This window comes from Mus caroli, chromosome 4, assembly GCF_900094665.2.
Source record: "Mus caroli chromosome 4, CAROLI_EIJ_v1.1, whole genome shotgun sequence".
NCBI classification, from domain to species: domain Eukaryota; kingdom Metazoa; phylum Chordata; class Mammalia; order Rodentia; family Muridae; genus Mus; species Mus caroli.
The window spans coordinates 108,974,405-108,993,440 of record NC_034573.1 but is presented as its reverse complement, the minus strand read 5'-3'; the positions used below and the strand labels follow the sequence as shown (position 1 = coordinate 108,993,440).

At 49.4% G+C, this 19,036-nt stretch overlaps 2 protein-coding genes across 4 annotated transcripts in view; both read left to right on the top strand.

Annotated features, from left to right (window-relative positions):
* Cfap57 (cilia and flagella associated protein 57) overlaps window positions 1–6,648 on the top strand; it is a 69,605-nt gene extending 62,957 nt beyond the window's left edge. Inside the window, exon 23 of the mRNA XM_021160891.2 lies at window positions 6,291–6,648. Coding sequence (XP_021016550.1) covers window positions 6,291–6,505 — 215 coding nt within the window. The 3' untranslated portion in view covers window positions 6,506–6,648. The remainder of the gene's footprint in view (window positions 1–6,290) is intronic.
* A 7,773-nt stretch (window positions 6,649–14,421) lies between these two features.
* On the top strand, window positions 14,422–19,036 carry Tmem125 (transmembrane protein 125). Of its 3 annotated transcripts, none has more exons than XM_021160033.2 (5): window positions 14,422–14,695; window positions 15,194–15,438; window positions 15,869–16,012; window positions 16,684–16,766; window positions 16,996–19,036. In XM_021160033.2, the coding sequence occupies exon 5, from the start codon at window positions 17,135–17,137 to the stop codon at window positions 17,783–17,785; it is 651 nt and encodes a 216-aa protein (XP_021015692.1). In that variant the 5' UTR covers window positions 14,422–14,695; window positions 15,194–15,438; window positions 15,869–16,012; window positions 16,684–16,766; window positions 16,996–17,134; the 3' UTR covers window positions 17,786–19,036. The 3 variants fall into 3 exon arrangements, with proteins under 3 accessions (XP_021015692.1, XP_021015690.1, XP_021015691.1); XM_021160031.2 differs by having other exon boundaries at window positions 16,607–16,766; XM_021160032.2 differs by lacking the exon at window positions 14,422–14,695 and adding an exon at window positions 15,035–15,092 and having other exon boundaries at window positions 16,607–16,766.

Sequence of the window (19,036 nt, the reverse complement as noted above, 5' to 3'; positions counted from 1 at the left end):
TCACACACACACCACTCACACACACACACCACTCACACACACACACTCACACTCACTCACACACACACACACCACTCACACACTCACACACACATACCACTCACACACACACCACTCACTCACACACACACACACACCACTCACACACACACACAAACACTCACACACATACACACACATACACACACACTCACACACACACACCACTCACACACACACCACTCACACACACTCACACACACAACACTCACACACAACACTCACACACACACACACACACCACTCACACTACGAGCTGTTTGAAAACAAACCAATCATATCCATCATCCTCTACAGCTTTATTCAAGAGGCACACGCTGTGACATTTGGTGACAAGGAATGCCAGTCGCTGACCTCGGTTGTGCAAAACCAAAGCCTTACCTTGGATTCTGAAATGTGCGCCCACCCCCTTCCCAAGACAAGTCAGTGCAAAATACGCATTCCTCAAGTTGCTTAGGGACCTGGCCCATTTGACCGGTATTTAAGAATCCTTTGAAGAAGAAAGCTTGTCGTTCCCTAACCACTACTTTAGTCTTAACAACATTTATATTGTTTTCAAATTTGCAAGACAGTCAACTAACAGATCCAGCAGATATACCTGGATAATAAAACCACATCATAGAGCTTAAAACCAAGGCTGGCTATTCAAAGCCAACTAAAATGGCAAAAATAATCTGTGAGAACAAACAGAGGCCCAAGAAAATACGAGACAGCTGAAAAGCTGAGAAATGGGTGAGTGAATGTCCCCCACCACAGAGGCCCAGGGAACTGAATCCTAAACTGAAAATAAAAAGCCTAGGAAAAGACCCAGCACACGTTAAACCCTCCAGCTATCAAGCTATAGGATAAAACCAACAGACTTGAAAAGTCAGACTGTTAAAATGAGATGCTGGACCCACAGGATGGTAAAAGGACTAACCTGGGTTGGATCTTCAGGACCCGCATGGTAGAGGGAGAGAACTGGCCTCTGACCTCTATGTGTGTAGCAGCATACATGGGAACACACACACACACACCATGAACTCAGGCAACAGGTGCGCACACACATGCACACATATGTTCATATGCACACATATTCAGGCACATGTTCACACATATGTATTCACATGCACACAGATGGAATCACTGGAGCTGTATAAGAACTCAACATATACACTCATGTGACATACATGAAGAAATAGATGAGTAAAATATAATAAAAAGATTAGATGGTCTATATGTTTAAGGAAATAAAAAGAGGAATTTGAATTTTTATTTTTTATTTTTTATTACTACTACTTCTACTGCCACTACTACTACTGTTAGTCTTTCTAGACAGAGTTTCCTTGGGTAGCTGACTCTCCAGAAACTCACTGGTTAGACTAGGCTGTCTGTGAGCTCAGCAATCCACCTGCCTCTGCCCCTCTGCCCCTCTGCCCCTCTGCCCCTCTGCCCCTCTGCCCCTCTGCCTCTCTGCCTCTGCCTCTGCCTCTGCCTCTCTGCCTCTGCCTCTGCCTCTGCCTCTGCCTCTGCCTCAAGTGCTAGGATTAAAGCCTTGGCTGCCACCACAGCCACCACATCACAGCTTGAATTTTTTAAGTATTTATTTTTATTTTATGTGCATTGCTATTTTGCCTTCATGTCTGTCTGTGTGAGGGTGTTAAATTCTGGAGTTAAAAGACAGCTGTGAAGCCAGGCAGTGGTGGTGCACGCCTTTAATTCCAGCACTTGGGAGGCAGAGGTAGGTGGACTTCTGAGTTCAGGGCCAGCCTGTGAGCTGCCATGGGGAAGCTGGGAATTGAACCCAGGTCTTCTGGAAGAGCAGTCGGTGCTCTAACTGCTGAGCCATCTCTCTAGCCCTTGATTTTTTTAAAGCAAGAGTCTTCTAAAATTTTACAGACAAATTATATTTTAAAAACACAAATAATTAAACTAGTAGAAGTGAGAACTGTAATTATTATAATTAGAATCTCAGTGAACTAATGGAGCCCTGTGGAAGATACACGCATCTGAAGGCAGACTCGATGAACTAAAGCGTGAAGCCGGTGGTGGCCGGGTTTCATCACAGACAAAACAGAGGCAGGATGGCTCGGAGTAAGCCAGCAGCTGTCTGAGTGGACTCTGAGGAAGGAGGAGGCAAAAGAGAGTTTTCAGAACAGATAAGAGATGGTGACTATCAGACCCAGGAATCCTAACGGCTCCCCAAAGGATAATTAACAGCAAGCCTACATCAAAACCACCGGGACACGGAAGACATGAAGTTACAGGAAGTCTGGGAGAAGAGCAAGGGCTCACACACAGGAGAACAATGGCAGGCATCACGTGACTCCTCAGAGGCTACAATGAGAGCTAGGACTGGTGACACCATCTCTTCAGAGTGCTGAAGCTTGGTGGCCACCCCAGACACGCATCACCAGGGAAATGATCTCTTTAAAATGTAGCTAAAAGAAAACAAAGTTGACAAAAATTGAACTTTGTCTCCCAACAAAACCTTCTTAAAAATAATTTTTTAACGATTGTCCATCAAGAAGAAAATGAGCCCAGAGGTAAGTGTGCCTGCAAGGAGACACAGTGAATATAGGAGGCAAATGTGGACATGTAAAAGCTAGGGATGGCTGGCTTAGCACAGGGAAGACAAGCTGAACTGTGGCTTCAACAGCAAATCAGAAGAACTGAGATACTGGGCAGAAGCATCAAGGCCAGAGCTCTGGAACTAAACCACCCTGTGTCTCTGTTTCACAACAGGAGAACAACTCTGTGTGTGTGTGTGTGTGTGTGTGTGTGTGTATACACTTTCAGGGACTCTCCTGTCTCAACTCCCATCTCCCTGTAGGAGTTTTGAGATCACACACAATATATACATAATATATAATATATTATATTACATATAATATATGCATATATAATATGTACACCTTACATAATTATATAATATTAATATATTATAGTATATGTGTATATCATATGCATATATACATGTGTTGTATATTATATACATTATATGTGTTTATATTATATCATATGTATATATACACATAATATATACAGATATACATTATATACATCTATGTCTATGTAATACATGCACATATATAATATATTATACTTATTATATGTCATGTGAAATATATATATATGATATACATATGATATATATTGTACACACATATATATATATATATATATCTCACATTGTGCTTCATATATGTCTGGTGCTTCTAACTCAGCCTCTCTGCTTTGCATTCTTTTGTTTGTTTGTTTTTTTGTTTTTGTTTTTGGGGTTTTTTTGGGGGGGTTTTGTTTTGGTTTTTCGAGACAGGGTTTCTCTGTATAGCCCTGGCTGGCCTCGAACTCAGAAATCCTGAGTCCTCAGAAAGCCTGCCTCTGCCTCCCAAGTGCTGGGATTAAAGGTGTGTGCCACCACTGCCCGGCTGCATTCTTTATGTTACATAAGCATAAACTTTTTAGAGCCTAGAGGGATGATAGAAAGGAAGGTGGGGAGAAAGAAAGAGAAATCTTCCAAACCAACAGAGGGAAAATTGACCAAATTTGGGGGAAACTTAAAGGAAAGAAACGTGACCCGGGGTACAGAGAGGAGCGAATCCCTAACCATCCCCATCAGATTTGGGGGAGAACACAGCTCATTGCTGAATCTCTACCTCATGCACAAGGCTGCTGGGCTCAGACCCCAACACTGCAAATTACAACAGTGGTTATAATAATAACTTAATTGTTTAAGCAATACCACCCATCTGTCTATCAAAGGAAGCCTGTGAGCATCGTGCAGAGAGGGATACTGACCAGGTCTGGAAGGTGACAGGTTCTGAGCAGAAAGGGAGCAAGAAGAGATTGGGGGTGTGAGCAGAGGGGCAAGAGCTGACTTCCCACAGCGGTGGAAGAGGCGGCAGCCCCTGCAAGACTCGCCCAGTATGAGGAACAGGCAATTTGCTGTGAGAAAGAATGGAAAGAGACCAGTGAGGGGTCATGGGAGGACACAGGAAAAAAGCACAGCCCAGGCCCTAGAGATACTCGTAAGCCAGAGTAGGAGACAGAGCAGGAGACAAGCAGATGTGCCACATAAGGTCCACTGGGCCATCTTCTACATTCTGCACCCCCAAGAACAGTCACGGGACAATATGACCCAAGCCAGGCATGTTTCAGGGAACTGCTCCAGGCCAGCCTCCAGCCTGTAGCCATGGGTGTGGTGGCTCTTCCTGGCCTCTGTGCAGAGCCTACCACTGCCCACTTCTGAGGTCCCTCACTCAGTAATTGGACATCCCAGGGGGCCTTAAAAGTTACGGTTTAGGGCTGAAGAGATGGCTCAGCAGTTAAGAGCACTGACTGCTCTTCCAGAGGTCCTGAGTTCGATTCCTAGCACCCGCATGGTGGCTCACTCCATTCGTAATGGGATCTGGTGCCTTCTGGTGTGTACAGTATACTCATATATATATAATAAATCTGAAAAGAAAGTTACAGTTTAAAGCAAGATTCTTAGAACACACAGAGAGGTGCTGTGGAGAGAACAGGCCACTGTGGCCAGGCCTGTGGTAGCCAGGAAGAGAAGCTCCGTGCTGAATCTCTCAAGCTAACCCCAAGTGTGCTCAGGACTGTGGTTTCCCAGGCACCTCATCCCCCGGGGAGCCAGATGGTGATTGGTTAAGTATCTGCATGTGAAGGCTAGTGGGCAGGACCTGAAGACAGGAGCTGATACAGAGGTCGTGAAATCCAGGGCAGTAGTTTCCAGAGTATCAGGAAGATGAAGGGTTGATACTTGGGGGGCTGGGAGGTGTGTGGGGGGGACCACTAAGAGATCATGAACATGTGACTGCAGAAAAGGACTTGTAGGAGTAAAGACAGAAAAGAGGAGGGACCAGACTCTCCAAGGAAGAAGAGCAAGATAAACCAATTGCTCTTTAAACATTGGCCCCATCACACCCATTAGAGGCCAAGGGAAGGCTGACCACTGGCCACCACTGACTATTTATTTGTAGAAACAGTTTCTCCCTTCACTTCCAACATCTATTTTTTTCTAGTTTTTCCTTTAGAGCCACAGAAAAGTGCTGGCTGTAGGAAGGAGAGACGGACGGTACCATTTGTTAAGATGGATGGAGAGGGAATGGAGGTCAGAGTTCAGGTGTGCTGCTGTGGGAAAGGGAAAGTTTGTGGGCTGTGCAGCAGCCTAGACAGTCAGCAGCCTAGACAGTCAGCAGCCTAGACAGTCAGCAGCCTAAACAGTCAGCAGCCTAGACAGTCAGAAGCCTAGACAGCAACCTAGACAGTCAGAAGCCTAGACAGCAGCCTAGACAGTCTGCAGCCTAGACAGCCAGCAGCCTAGACAGTCTGCAGCCTAGACAGCCAGCAGCCTAGATAGTCTGAAGCCTAGACAGTCAGCAGCCTAAACAGTCAGAAGCCTAGACAATCAGCAGCCTAGACAGCCAGCAGCCTAGACAGCTGGCTGCAGAAGAAGCACTGGCTCTTATTGCTACTTTTCTCAGGAGCACACAGCAGGTCAGACATTGATGGAGAGGCCCTGAAGGGTTGGGCTGTCTCAGGTGCAGGCTGGGCAGGATAGATGAAATGGAAGAACAAATCGATTAAAAAACGGGGGTGGGGGAGTGAGAGGTTGCCAAGAAAATGAAGGGGGTGGGGAGGACTCACGGTGGATATAAGCAGTCAGAGAAGACTGAATTTAGAGCCCATTGCACGGGTAGGAGAGAATTGCAGGAAGAAGCAGTCTCATCTTGATTACTGAGTACAAACAGTGAAATGATCTGTGGTCAGGTTGGCACGCTGGCATGGGACATGGGCCCCAGAGGGACCCCTGGGTACTGAAGAAAGAGGGGCAGGTGGCCTGGCATGAAAGCCAGTGTTCCTGCTGGGAGCTCAGCCCTTTGAGGCCCTGGCCTGACAAAAGCCACAGACTCTCTGGATGCCCAGGATAGTGGCAAACCCCAAATCTGGGAAGATGGCAAGATCAGGGAGCTTCAGAAAGCATTAGCAGATGCCACAGAGAGAAAGGAGAGGAGTCTGGATCCAGAAGCATCATCCTTACTAGAGGACTGACTGCTGGCTGGGACTCCAGCATCATCTGTCCCCTGGGGAGTTACAAGTGACCTCAGTGAGGCACTAGGCAGGCTGACTCCCCACTTGGAGCTACGGTGAAGTGGCCTGTTTACCTCTTCCTCTGTGGATGCTCCAAGGATGTCTGGAGGGGTTGGAGATGTCAGTAGTCCAGTAAACAGGCTACAGTGATCCTGCTTTGTCCCCGACAGTGATAAGCAAGGACATAGTTGGCACCACTTCTACTATGAGGCTGAGTGAACAGGAGGAAACAGGGAGAATCATCGAGATGCAACGTCTGGAAATCCGCCGCCTCAGAGACCAGATCCAAGAGCAGGACCAGGTCCCTGGCTTCCACACCATTGCCGGAGTTCGGCTTCCTTCCATCGTCGACTCAGATGTGGATTTTGAAGTGCACACCAAGTGACCTCCGGTGAGCCATTTCCAGTCACAGCCAGACGCACGGGAGGCACCGGGTGTCTGCCACAGAGCCAGACTCCTACCCAAGTCCCACCAACCTCTTTCATCCTGGGAAGCTGGGAGTAGGGTCAGAATAAAGGTGTTTGCTCACCATCTTGTCCAGCTTCTGCTTAGGGTGGGGGCACACAGGAAAGCCAGGAGGAGGGAGTGCCTGAGGACTGGTGGCTGTGGGTTCTCCAAAGCCACTGTTGTCTGTTCCTGGGTGGGACCTGGACAGCCTGTACTGCAGAGATTGGCAGAACCCAGGGCCAGCTTCCTGCTATGGGTCTGTGATGAAGACAGGACTACTCGCTCACATCTTAAGTAGCTTACCTGTTGCTTCCCTCCTAGCTCTTGTCTCTCTCAGCCAAGTCAGGACCAAACAAGGTCTCCTCTGTTTTCTTCTTCCTTATGAAACATAATGAGGGATTTCCTGTCCTTCCTCTGTCTTCACATCTGTGTTTGTGTGACCTTGCCTGGCTCCTCCTTTTCTGGGGACACTTTATACTTTTCTCTCCAGGGATACATCTGGGTCATATCCCAAGGAGCCTAGCCACATGTAGGTACCAGGAAAGAGACTCTTTTGTACAATAACAAGCAAAGGAGTGTAACGCAAATGTCCCTGGCTTCTCTTGCAGAGAACAGATACCTATATAGATATTTAATCCCAAGTCCTCCTTAGTGGTCCCCCTTCTAACTGCATGAAGCCTGCCATCTCCCAGGTTCCTCGGTTTCCCTTAGATTGCTTTGCCAACACTATAGCCATTGCCCTGGGTGCTTTCACAGCCAGACCAGAACTCTGCTGTCCTAGTTCCAAAATGGAAGGTACACAGCAAAGATTGGAAAGGACTCAGGAGTGAGGGGAGAAATGAACTCTTTGGACTTCAGGACTAGTGGGAGTTAGCCAATCCAAAGGAGAAGCACCACCGCTGGGAGAAGGGAAATATTCAGGGGAAAATGGAGCTCTGAGGAGCAGAGGCAAATTCACTGAGGTTGTCATTCAAATGACACGCACATCACTGGGGAATGTGCTTGATCAAGATATCACCTTTCCTCCTATGGGACAGCTTGGGAGTGACTGGCACACAGTCACATAGGTGAGGCCATGACTGTGACTGTGCTGCCCAGTGGCCTCCAAAGCCTGTGTTTTCATGTACTGTCCTGGAGAGGGGCCTGTACAAACACCACAGGCCAGGCGACCTGGAGGGTATAAAAGAATGTGACTCCCAGAGAATCTAAACAAGAAGGGGGGCAGTGGAAAATGCCCCAAATGAGCTATCTTATGCCTAAGTTTTATGTGGCTGCTGTCCAGCAGATGAAGAGAAGACACAAGAAGTAGCTGAGAGTAAGAAAGACTCCCACTCCAGCCCCAGCTAGTGCCTGAGCCAGTGGCTTGTTTTCTCAGCTGCAGAGAGAGGATCATAGATAGCTTCAGAATGTGAGGCCAGAGACTCAGTCTTGTTTAGCTCTCCACATCGTGCCTTCCACAATGCTCCTATACCTGTTGGGTGATCCCAGTTCTCTGACTACTATATCTCAGACCTCCCTCCACTTTGCCTATGATGACTTCATAGGGATGTAGAGGCATGACAATCATCTTATCTTTGAGGTCTCTTCAACTGGTTGACCCTCACTGATAGATTGGATCTAGCAATCACCCCCCCCACCCCCTAGCTCCCAAGACCCCCAGCCCCACCAGTAGCTGTAGAAGCTGAGCCAGTCACCCATTGGTACATGAATGAACTCAATTCTTGCTCTTCTAGTTGCTGTCCATCATTGAGCTTTGGGGACTCAATGAGTATGACAGCTTGTGGCCTTGGGAGAAGCTTGTCATCCTAGTGTGAGAGGCTTCCGGATCATTCTCTATATGCCTCTGATATCCAGTGACCACCTGTGAGGAGCGGGTGTGGCAGCAGTCCCAAGATGGCACCCAGGACTGCAGCTAAGTCTTACGACTTGCACCTGACTTCCTCATACACCTGAAAATAAGCCACGACCATTGTGAGAGCTGCGCAGGTGCACCATGATGCTGGCGGTATAAACAAGTCCATATTTGGTGGAGACATGCCCCTGCTGCCCTGATTGGCTGAAGCTGCGTGCCTGGTGAGGTGACGTGGCCTGCTGTGAGTGGATGGGGGCTGAGAGTATATAAGCAAACCTCCCTGTATGCCCAGGGTCCCCGTAGAAGCACCAAGGCGTTCCTGCAATAAAGGCTGTTGAGAAGAATCCGACTGTGTCGTGTCGTTCTTGCTGGTCGAGAGCAGATAAGGCAACCACCCACCCACATTGTTCTAGAATTCCAGCATCAGTTTCAGCTAGACAGTGTAAACTGCTCAGATCTCAGATGTGGTTTCTCTGCCCTCTTGTTCTCTTAACACGAAAGACTCTACAGTCCCAGTCTTGGCATCAATGTCTGCCTTCCTCCAGAAAGCATGACCGACGATTGTGTATCGACCAGTGTTCCCAAAAGGTATTTGAGAGGCACAGGCAATCCTGGGTATGATCATTATAGCCATTTTATATAATAAGGTACCACCTCAATACAATCACTGCTCTGGATTCAGAAAGACAAGAGACAATCTCAGGACCAGGAGTGGGGTTCATCCTCCCTGAGTTCCCCAAGACCACCAAAGATTCAAGAGAGCAGTTATGCTCTGTTTATGTCTAAATGCAGGCAGATTCTCCCAAGTGGAGCCACACTGGGGAATACCCAGACAGATATAACCTTGTTGGGTGCCAGGCAGCAAGTGGAACCAGCGTTACTGATTACCCACTGAGGCTGGTAGGGTTTATTGCTCATCTAGTAGGTGTCACATGACAGAAGAGGGCTCGCCTGCTCTAGGCACACATACTAGTGTATTAATGTAACCTAAAATTGGAACTAAGAGTTCTAGCACAAGGCTACAGGTGCCCTTTTTTGGCTATGACTCCAGACTGCTTAAGCAAAGAGAGAGAAATTCGTTTTCTGGCTCCACTGGTTTCTCTCAGGCTTTCTTTTGACTGAGAAGCATGAGAACCTCAAGAAGGACCTGATCCAGGGCCTGGGATACAGCTGGAGCCCATCCCCCTCTCTTGTTAAGGACCCTGTGCAGACAGGCACCCCATCACGATTTCAGCTGGCAGAAGAGCACTTTAATACAGCTAGCTCCTCAGAATGAAATCTCCAGCCCAATCTTGGTTTTGGTTTTTTGGTTTTAAGATTTGCCTGCTGTGTGAGTGTGCACACACGTATGTGCACACTCTCTCAAATGCATGCACATGAGTGAGTACAGGTGCCCATGGAGTCCAGAAGAGGGCATCAGGTCCTCTGGAATTGAGGTTGAAGGTGTTTTCAAGCCGTTTGTACAGGACTATCTGCTGAGATAAACTACCACTAGCTTCATGAGCTCAGCTGTGCCCACTTGCAAAAAAAAAAAAGTGCCCACAGCTGGGCTTGTTGACTGTTGACCTTCCCTGTGGGGCCAGAGGGTCATAGGATCCTCACTGAGGAGCCAGCCGAACCTCCCAACCAGTTGTGTACAATTCTGGCCTAATTAGTGCACTTTGGGGGGGGTGAGTGGGTGGGATTTAGTGTATCTAGGTTGAAGGATTAGAGAGAACAATTCCATCCATGCATCCACAGGGCAGTTGTCATTGTATTCTGAGTGCAGACCTTCCAGTGTGACTGCTTTAAGGCCACCCACACTCCCACCTATGACCTCCATTGCAGCCTAATCAACTCATTGGTTTCCCAGAATGAACAACAGTGGAATTGTACCTCAGCTTGTCATGGGACCTTAGGAGTAGAGGTAGACAGTACTTCTCCCTCAGGGCAGGAATTTTAGCCACAGAGCTGCTTGACATGTGTCTGGAGAATCGAACATGGGTCCTCTGCAAGAACAGCAGATGCTCTTAACCACTGAGCTATCTCTCCTGGTCTTAAATTGCTCAAAGGGAGACGTTGGGGCCTAGCTTGAGTTGGGAGCTTACCTCTGTTCCATCACCTGTAGACAATACCAATGAATCGTGAATGATAATCTTAGAGCTCTTATCTGGAAAGAGGATGAGAATCCTAAGTGGGACCTATGTCCCCCACAAATATGTACCTAGAGGAATGGTCAGTCACTACACTAAGTATGGGTCCACTGATGCCCTGTGGCCACCCTGTGCTGTGTGTCCTTTCTTCTCCTAGCCTTTCCTCCCAGGTCACTCCCGTGTCCCCTGCACAATACCTGGTTCACAGAAGAGGTACAATATTTTTTTTCTGAATTCTACCATTTAACTCCCCTCATAACCACTGACTAAGCCGTGTTATCCCCATTTTACAAATGAGGAGACCCAAATCTACCAAGCCTGTCAACATGACATAAGCTAGAGTCATCTGAGAAGAGGGAACATCAGTTGAGAGAATGAATGCCTTCACCAGAGTGGCCTATAGGCAAGTCTACGCAGGGCTTTTCTTGATTGATGATGTTGGAAGGCCCAGCACTTTGTGGGTGGTTCCATCTCTGGCTGGTGGTCCTAAATGTTAATTTCAGGCAGGCTAAGCAAACCATGGGGAGCAAGCCAGTAAGCAGCCCTCTTCTACGGCTTCTGCATCAGCTCTTGCCTCCAGGTTCCTGCCCTGAGATCCTTCAGGAATGGACCATGATGCTCAGGAGTAAGTGAAATAACTCTCCTCTCTAAGCTGCCTTTGGTTGATGTTTTAACAAATCAACGGAAACCCAGCAGGTTTTCTAAAATTACATTACTAGAGTTGGGACCTTAACATCATCCTCGCTCCAAAAATCACGATTCCACTCAGTCATTCAACAATGTTGAGTTGCACACTTATTGTTCTAGGAGCTGGGTACACAGCAGCAGACAAAGCAAACCCTTCCTCATGAAGGTCGAGAGGGAGACCCACAGTAATGCGTATGTGGGAGTGAAAAGGGAAAGGACAGAGGAATAAAGGAAGCAAGGCTAAGGGGATGAGAAATGCTGGGGGCTCGGTGATTTTAGACAATGTCCAGGAAGCTCTTCTCGGAAGGGGACGTACGTGACTATCCTTGGAGTTCAACAATGGCCATCTTCAGAGTTCAGCTGAGCCCCTTGAAAAGGTCAACCCAGCCGGTCTTGCTGACTGCTTACTTCTTCTCCTCATAGAGAAGCAGAGAAGGGGGAGGGAGGAATCACCTGAGCATCGGCCACTCCATACCACCATCTCTGACATAATTACATGCGCCCTTGGGGAAGGGCTACAGTATATAGGCCAAGGAAAACTATTAAAGGGGGAATGTGTGGGGTATCCACCAGAGAAGACTGCCCAGACATGGGCTTAAGCCAATAGAAAGTCCTTATTAGCTGGCTGGAGATGACACTAGGAGTTCCAGTGTAGGCCTGAGCCTTTCTCAGGATGAACTTTTAAGCACAGAAACTGTGTCCTGGGTTAACCTATTTCAGTTAACAAGAACGGTTGGCCAGAAGCAGAGAACTACAGAAGCCAGAAAGCAAGGTTAATACATTTATAGACTTCCCCAAAACTATGGACTTTGATGGATTAGGTCTTTGTTTTCATTTTGACTGGCGGTGCTATATGCTGAGTTTTACAGCCTGAATGGCTTTTCCGTTGGGGAGACAGCTGTGCTGAGGTCTGGGGATCTATTAGAGTGGACTCGATCTATGAAGCTGTGAGAAAGCCGTCATCCCTGCTGGGTAAAGACTTTCCAGTGCAGTCTTTTGGTGAGCAGCACTCATTTTCAAGTAACTAACCCCTCACCTATGCTCTGGAAGAAATCCCAACAAACTCATTGGCTCCCCCAGAGCAATCTTCGGTGGAGTGGAATCAGAGACCTTAGGAGGAGAGGTAGGCATTGTTTACAACTTCCTCAGGGAATGGATTTTAACAGCCAAAGGTGATATTCAAGCTCGTTCCTGAAGTGAAGGAGTCATCTGGAAGGAAAGCAGAGGGAGCCACCAGCACACACAGGTTTTGAGGCAGCGGGCCTCAGGGATCATGAAGAACCTAAGCTAGCCATGGGAGGGAATCAAGCAAGCAGTGGCATTCCCTGTGACAGGCTCACTTCTGCCTCTGGCTGGGTAGAGGGGATGGTGTGACTCCAGCTCATCTGTTTTCCACTGTGCACCCTGTCCGACCTACAACTTCTCCTGCACGCCCACTGCCACCTCTACCTCCCGAGCTTCCATTTCTGTCCCTGCTTTAGGGACAGATTCAACACTTTGAGCCACTAACTTGCCCAGTGTTCAAACTGATGAAGCTTTAGGCTCTGCTTCTTCCTCTATAGACTCCAAAGGGAAAGAGGAGAGAAAGGGGATGTTCGGGGGTTCCCTGCACCAGCTTTTGTCTAGGACAGCTGGACATTAGGTTAGCAGGAGACTAGAGTTTCCTAAGGACCAGGCTATTAGAAGAGTTCAGATCGAATCCAGGCTGGCAAGCTCTGCCAGACCTTGGCTCTCCTAGGCCTGTTTCATATAAAGGGGGCACATTCACAATGCTTTGCAGAGTGGCAGGATCAATACCCACTATGTCATCCAATGTCCCCTGCTCTGCACCAGTCAAGCAGCCCTAAAGTTTTCTTCAGGGGAAAGCTAGCCAGAGCTGTACCCCCCAGTAAGGTTACAGCCACAGGCAAAGGTGGCTACTGGGTACTCAATGTGTAGCTAACTTGAACGGAGATACAGTTTGTATGTATAAGAAAAGACTTTCAAAGAGCTCATTAATACCATCTATAGTAAAATATATTTTACAATTCCAATACATACAGTTTTGCAGCTCTGGGGATTGAACCAGGGGGCGAGCAACCACTGAGCTGCATCCATAGCTCAGCAAACACATTCATTTTAATGTGCTGGTTTTACTGTTCTTTTGAAACAGGCTATTAGAAAGGCTTAAGTTACATAAATAAGAGGGGCTCCCAGAAACTGAAGTGACAGTCAGGAAGCCTGTCTGGGTCTGACCTAGGTCCTCTGTACATACATTATAGTTGCATAGCTCAATGCTCTTATGGGACTCCGCACAGGGGGAATGCGACATCTCTGACTCTTTTGCCCGCTCTTGGGACCCTTTTCCTCCTACTGGGTTACCTCATCCAGCCTGGATATGAGGACTTGTGGCTAGTCTTCTTGTAACTTTATGCCATATTCGATTGAAATCCCTGGGAGGGAGGCCTGCTCTTTTCCTTTCCTTTCTTTTCTTTCTCCTCCTCCTCCTCCTCCTCCTCCTCCTCCTTCTTCCTTTTTTGGAGAGAATGAGGGAGAGTGGATATAAGGGAGGGGGAGGGGGAGTCTCTGAGAGGAGGAGAGGAGGGGAAACTGGAGTTGAATTTGGATGTAATATGTGAGAGAAATGTAAAAAATATATATATATATAACTAAGCTGACACTTAGACATACAGACCACGCTGCTCTGGACTTAGGAGGCTCCCTGTCTTCTGCACAGAACAAAGCAAAGAGGAAGCCAGGCCAGGCACAGTTACCCTGTGCCCTGATCTGGGGAAGATTGGGATTTCATTCTGTTGTTTGAGGTTTTTGGTGGTGGTGCTGCTGCTGGTAGTGGTTTGTTTAGTTTTTTAAATACACATCAAATGCAGAGAGAAGAACATACTAACGTATAGTTTACAGAAGGGGTAGGACAGAAGATGTGGGACAAACTGTACATTCTCCAACCAGTCACCCTCTGCCCACTTGGGGCATGGTGTCTAGGAACCAGACTTGCTGATTAGAAGCAGAGCCCTGAACCATATCCCAGTTCCACTTCGAACACCCCTGTGGACACCCAGCATTGTCCAAATGCATCCCTGAGGTCCTCCAGGACCTCACAGCCTGGGCCCAACTTGTCCTTCTGGTTTCATCCCAAAAGCTCAAAGGTCAAAATAGTCACACCCGTCAGTCAGTTCACACTTTTATTTAGCCAGCCACTCAACAAACATTTATCGATTATCCTACGCGTACAGGCTACCGCTGGCTGCTGAGATCATGGTGGTTAGTAAACTGGTACTTATCCATGAAGTGGCTGGGGAGACACGTCTGGGTCAGGGGTGAAAGCTAACTAACTAAAGATCTGTCGCGAATGAATATGGAAGAAACACGGGTCGTGAGTGCAGTCGGATCAGCCGGATCAGCCAAGGCATTTCAGCTCAATGATTCAAGTTGGCCAGCCTCAGCCAGAGAGAGGCCTGAGGTAGGTGGGGGACAGTCCAGCTGAAGGGCAAGGGCTTCTTTTGCCTTGTCAAGAGATGTGAAACTTATCCAACTGTCCAGCTCCAGCTGTCTACCTGAAAGGCCTCTACCCACCCATGGGGCAGGCTAATCCTGCCACTCACTTGAGGTCTCAAGGAAAATAAACAAAGGGCTTATTGGGGGAAAGCCTAAGACGGAGCTGGAGCTAGGTTTGGAGTATCGCTGATGCTGGACGCTGGGGCTGAGGATACAGTGGGATTCAGAACTAAAGTCCAGAATCAGCTGGAATGAGGAGGTTTCAGGCCAGTTGGAGCCTCCTACTGGCTCTCCTCCTGCCTCAGCCTCTCAGGGTGCAAAGATTACAGGCCTGGTTGTAGATCTTCGGGGAGAGGCTGAAGGTAAAATGAAGTTGGAGTTGGGGGGTGGGTTAGGGCTCAGATTGGGGCAGAGGGCCAGCAGTCTTTCCTCCTGCAGACCCAATCTGCATATTGTGTTTCAGACCTACCAGCAGCGGACAGAAGCCCCTCCCTTCCCAGGAATGTCTCAGCCCCACTGAAGTCGCAGGGCCACGTCAGCCAATTGGCTCAGGCCCTGCCCTGGAAACAGCACCTGTTAATCCCCCCTCCTTCCAGCTCACCTGGGTGCAGGTTAGGCAGGTGAAGCGTCTCCCCGGAAACAGACCTAGAGCGCCCAACCTGCTGGGTCCTGCCTGCTCAAATCGGATTCAGCACAGCCAGGCGTCCCGTGAGTGCCCCACACGCCCCACCCCCACCTTTTTCACGGGTTCTACTACCGGGAACCTCCACCCACGCTGGGGTCGTTCCCCAATAGACGGTGTCAGCACCTTCAGATGAGCAAGCCACAGTCCTGAGGAATGCTGGGACAGACTCCGCCCACGGCCCCTCCCCCAACCACCCGTGGGGGCGTGTGCACCTACCCCACCCACCTTGCCTGCCCGGCAACCTCTGCAAAGGGCAGAGTGATCCCCTACTCTGTCTCGTTGGAGTAAAAAACGCGGTCTCGGCATGGTCCATGTGGGTTCTGATTCACCCCGAGTCTCTCTGACTCAAAAAATTATGTTTTGAGCTCCTTTGCCCCGTGGGAAGTCTAAAAGGAGGATGTTAGATGACTTCTCCCACTCCTCAGAATAAACTTCTCTGTCCTCACTTTTCAGAAAAAGCCTCTAAAAGGTGAGCTGGGGCTTCCCTGCCCCACTCCCGCCCCTCCTGGACTCGCAGCTGACACCTACAGGATCGGTCTCTCCTGCTGCCGGAAGTTGAGTTCCTTGCCCGCAGTGCTAGCTTTATTTTTACCTGGTGTGAGTCATGCCGCCTGTCTTGTAGGGAACAGGTTAAATGAGTAACACTGTTAGATCCCTCCCCACATTCCCACGATGGGAAGGACTAGGCTGCGGTTCAAATCCTGAGTCCTCCTTTTGCTGCTTTAGAGAACACGTGGAGCCGTTTAGCAGGGGATGGACCCGTGGGGAGCAGGCAGGTTCTGGATGAGCGCCGAGAACAGGACTGGACAGAGATATGCTTAGAGGCAAGAGACAGCCCCTGGGGCCATGGATTGGCAAAAGCAGAAGGCGCTGAGGAGCCCCCGGAGTGGGCCGAGAGGGAGGGTGGGTGGTAACAGCATCTTGAGAAAGGAACACAGGAGGAACAGGTTCAGGGTAAGATGAGGAATTTGGGTTGGGCCCTGTTGCATCAGAGCCGACCAGCACTGGAAGGAGAGATTGGAGCATGCGTCTTCTTTTGCCTGACGGAGATAGGGTGGAACTGGAGGAAGAACAGTGTTAGGGGTCAGGTCCTGACCCACAGAGAAGGAAGGGTACAGCCCTATGAGAGAAGGGTCAGGCTCAGCCTGCTGGTTCCAGAAGGGTTAAGTCACCAGCCTCCCTTTCCCATAGCTTCCCCCACCCAGGACCCAGCAGTGACAGCTGAGGCCATGTGAGTCTGATCCTGAATGAGGCATTATCTCTGACAGTTTGTCCTGTCATCCACTGTGGCATCACCAGCTTCCTCCGACAGCCTGGATGGAACAGGCCACCGAGACAGCCTGAGTGAGAGGTCAGGAGCTGGGCAAGGGGATTCTCTGAAGGGGAAGGGGAGCTCTGTGGTGGAGGGAACTCTGTTGGGGTTAGGGGAGGTGCTTTGGCAAGGTGCAGTGCTAGGGTTGTAGCTCTCGGGAATAGGTCCTGAGGACCCCGGGGAAGATTCTTGGGGCCCTTCCCTGAGACTCCCAGATGAGGCTATAGGGTCAGATGGGTGGGAAATAACTTGTGATCCTGTCCTGCAGGTGAGGGTAACCATAGCCTGGACTGAGAAGAGGAGACAGGGCCTCTTGTTGGCAACCAGGTGATGGGGACACAGGGTCACAACAAACACCCTCTGAACCCTGACAGTGATCCTCTATCCTGACCCTGCCTGACCAAGCCATGTCCCAGCAAGCCTCAGTGGGCAGGGGGCTGCCCCAAGATGTGCTGGCAGAGCAGGTGGAGCTATGGTGGTCCCAGCAGCCCCGGCGCTCCTTGCTCTGTTTCTCCGTGGCCGTGATCCTTGTGGCTGGCTGTGGGGCCGGCGGTGTGGCACTGCTGTCCTCCACCAGCAGCCGATCCGGTGAATGGAGACTAGCTGTGGGCACTGTGCTCTGTCTGCTGGCCCTGCTGGTTCTGGTGAAGCAGCTGATGAGCTCTGCCGTGCAGGATATGAACTGCATACGCCAGGCCCAGCACGTGGCCTTTCTGCGCAGCGGTGGAGGCGCCGACGCTGTTGTAGTGTTGCTCAGTGGCTTTGTGCTGCTGGTCACTGGCCTGACCCTGACTGGGCTGGCTGCTGCCCCGGCCCCGGCACGGCCACTGGCTGCCATGCTGTCTGTGGGCATTACCTTGGCTTCCTTAGGCTCAGTCTTGCTGCTGGGGTTGCTACTGTACCAGGTGGGTGTGAGTGGACACTGCCCTCCGATCTGTACAGAGGCATTCTCAACCCGAAATGGCCGCGGTGATAATGGTAGCATCTTTAGCATCTCAGGACAGTTGTCTTCTGGCCAGCGTCATGAGACCACCTCCAGCATTGCCAGCCTCATCTGACAGAGATGGAGCCCTTCTTCCCATGCCCTGCCTCAGTATCCCCAGAACTTTTGGTGGACATGCACAGGTGCACGCATATATGTGTGCCCCCCTCCCCCCCCCCATGGCATTTCATGATATGTGATTAGGAGCTCGTGTGCACCCTCATATCCATCCCATGAGAAGGTGAGGGATACCTCCGGGGCTGTTTGTATCATGGACTGTCATGCTCTATGCCTGGTCCTGGGGTCTCTAGGCGATACTCATCTGGAGTCTCTGAAGACTTGACCCATATTTCCAAGACCCTACAACTCCAGCCTTGCCCTATGACATCATCAAGGACCTCCACAGAGGTGACTGTTGCCTATCCATGACGACACTAGTGATCACTCTTCAGAGAGTGACTCTCGGCAAAGCTGAGAGAAATGGCTTCCGGATGAGATGGACCTGACCGGGGAAACACCTTTGAGCTTGTAGCCTAGCAGCTGGGGCCAGTGAGAGGTGACTCAGACACTCCTGCCTCAGTTTCTTAGCTATTGATTCTTAGAATTAATTGCCTCTTGGGCAAGATGATTGAGCTCCTGGCAAATGTTCAATTCAAAGGTGACTATAGCGAAAATGAAATAAATTATGGGGGAAAGGTGGCTGTAGTTCTGTCTGCACCATGGCATCTCACCTCAGAGAGAGACCCTTACCCCCGACCCCACAGCCCACTCATCCCAGGCTATAGAGCCCCAGACCTGGGGTTTCTCTTCTCATGAGAGAAAGGAGAAGGGTCAAGAGGACTCCACAGGTTTGGAAAGAAACCTACTGGTGTCTGGTCCCAGAGAGAATGGGGAGCCAGTCCTTCACATGTGTTCACTTGCCATTTATGGGGAGATTTAACCGGTGACTGTGTCTCTAGAAATGTGCCCCTGTCCTTATGTATAATCTGCCTTCTGGGAAACAAGAACGGGCTGCGATTTGTGTGGCCATTGTACCAGTTGGCCCACTTCTGGGTTCTGGGAACTGAAGAAGCAGTAAGTCACTTCCTGCTTGGAGTCCTCTGGAAGGGCTCTCTTTTCCCCCCTCGGTGTGTGTTTTCTTTCCAGGTGACAAGAACATAGGTTACTGCTTTGGCCACTTCCTGCTACACAGGGTGGAGATTACCTGAAGACATCAGAGACTCAGAGAGACATCTGCCTCCTGAAAGACTCGGATGCAGGAAAAATTTGGAGTAGTAAAATTGTTGCTGTAAAGAATTTACTAATAAACTCACTTGGGGAATCTTAA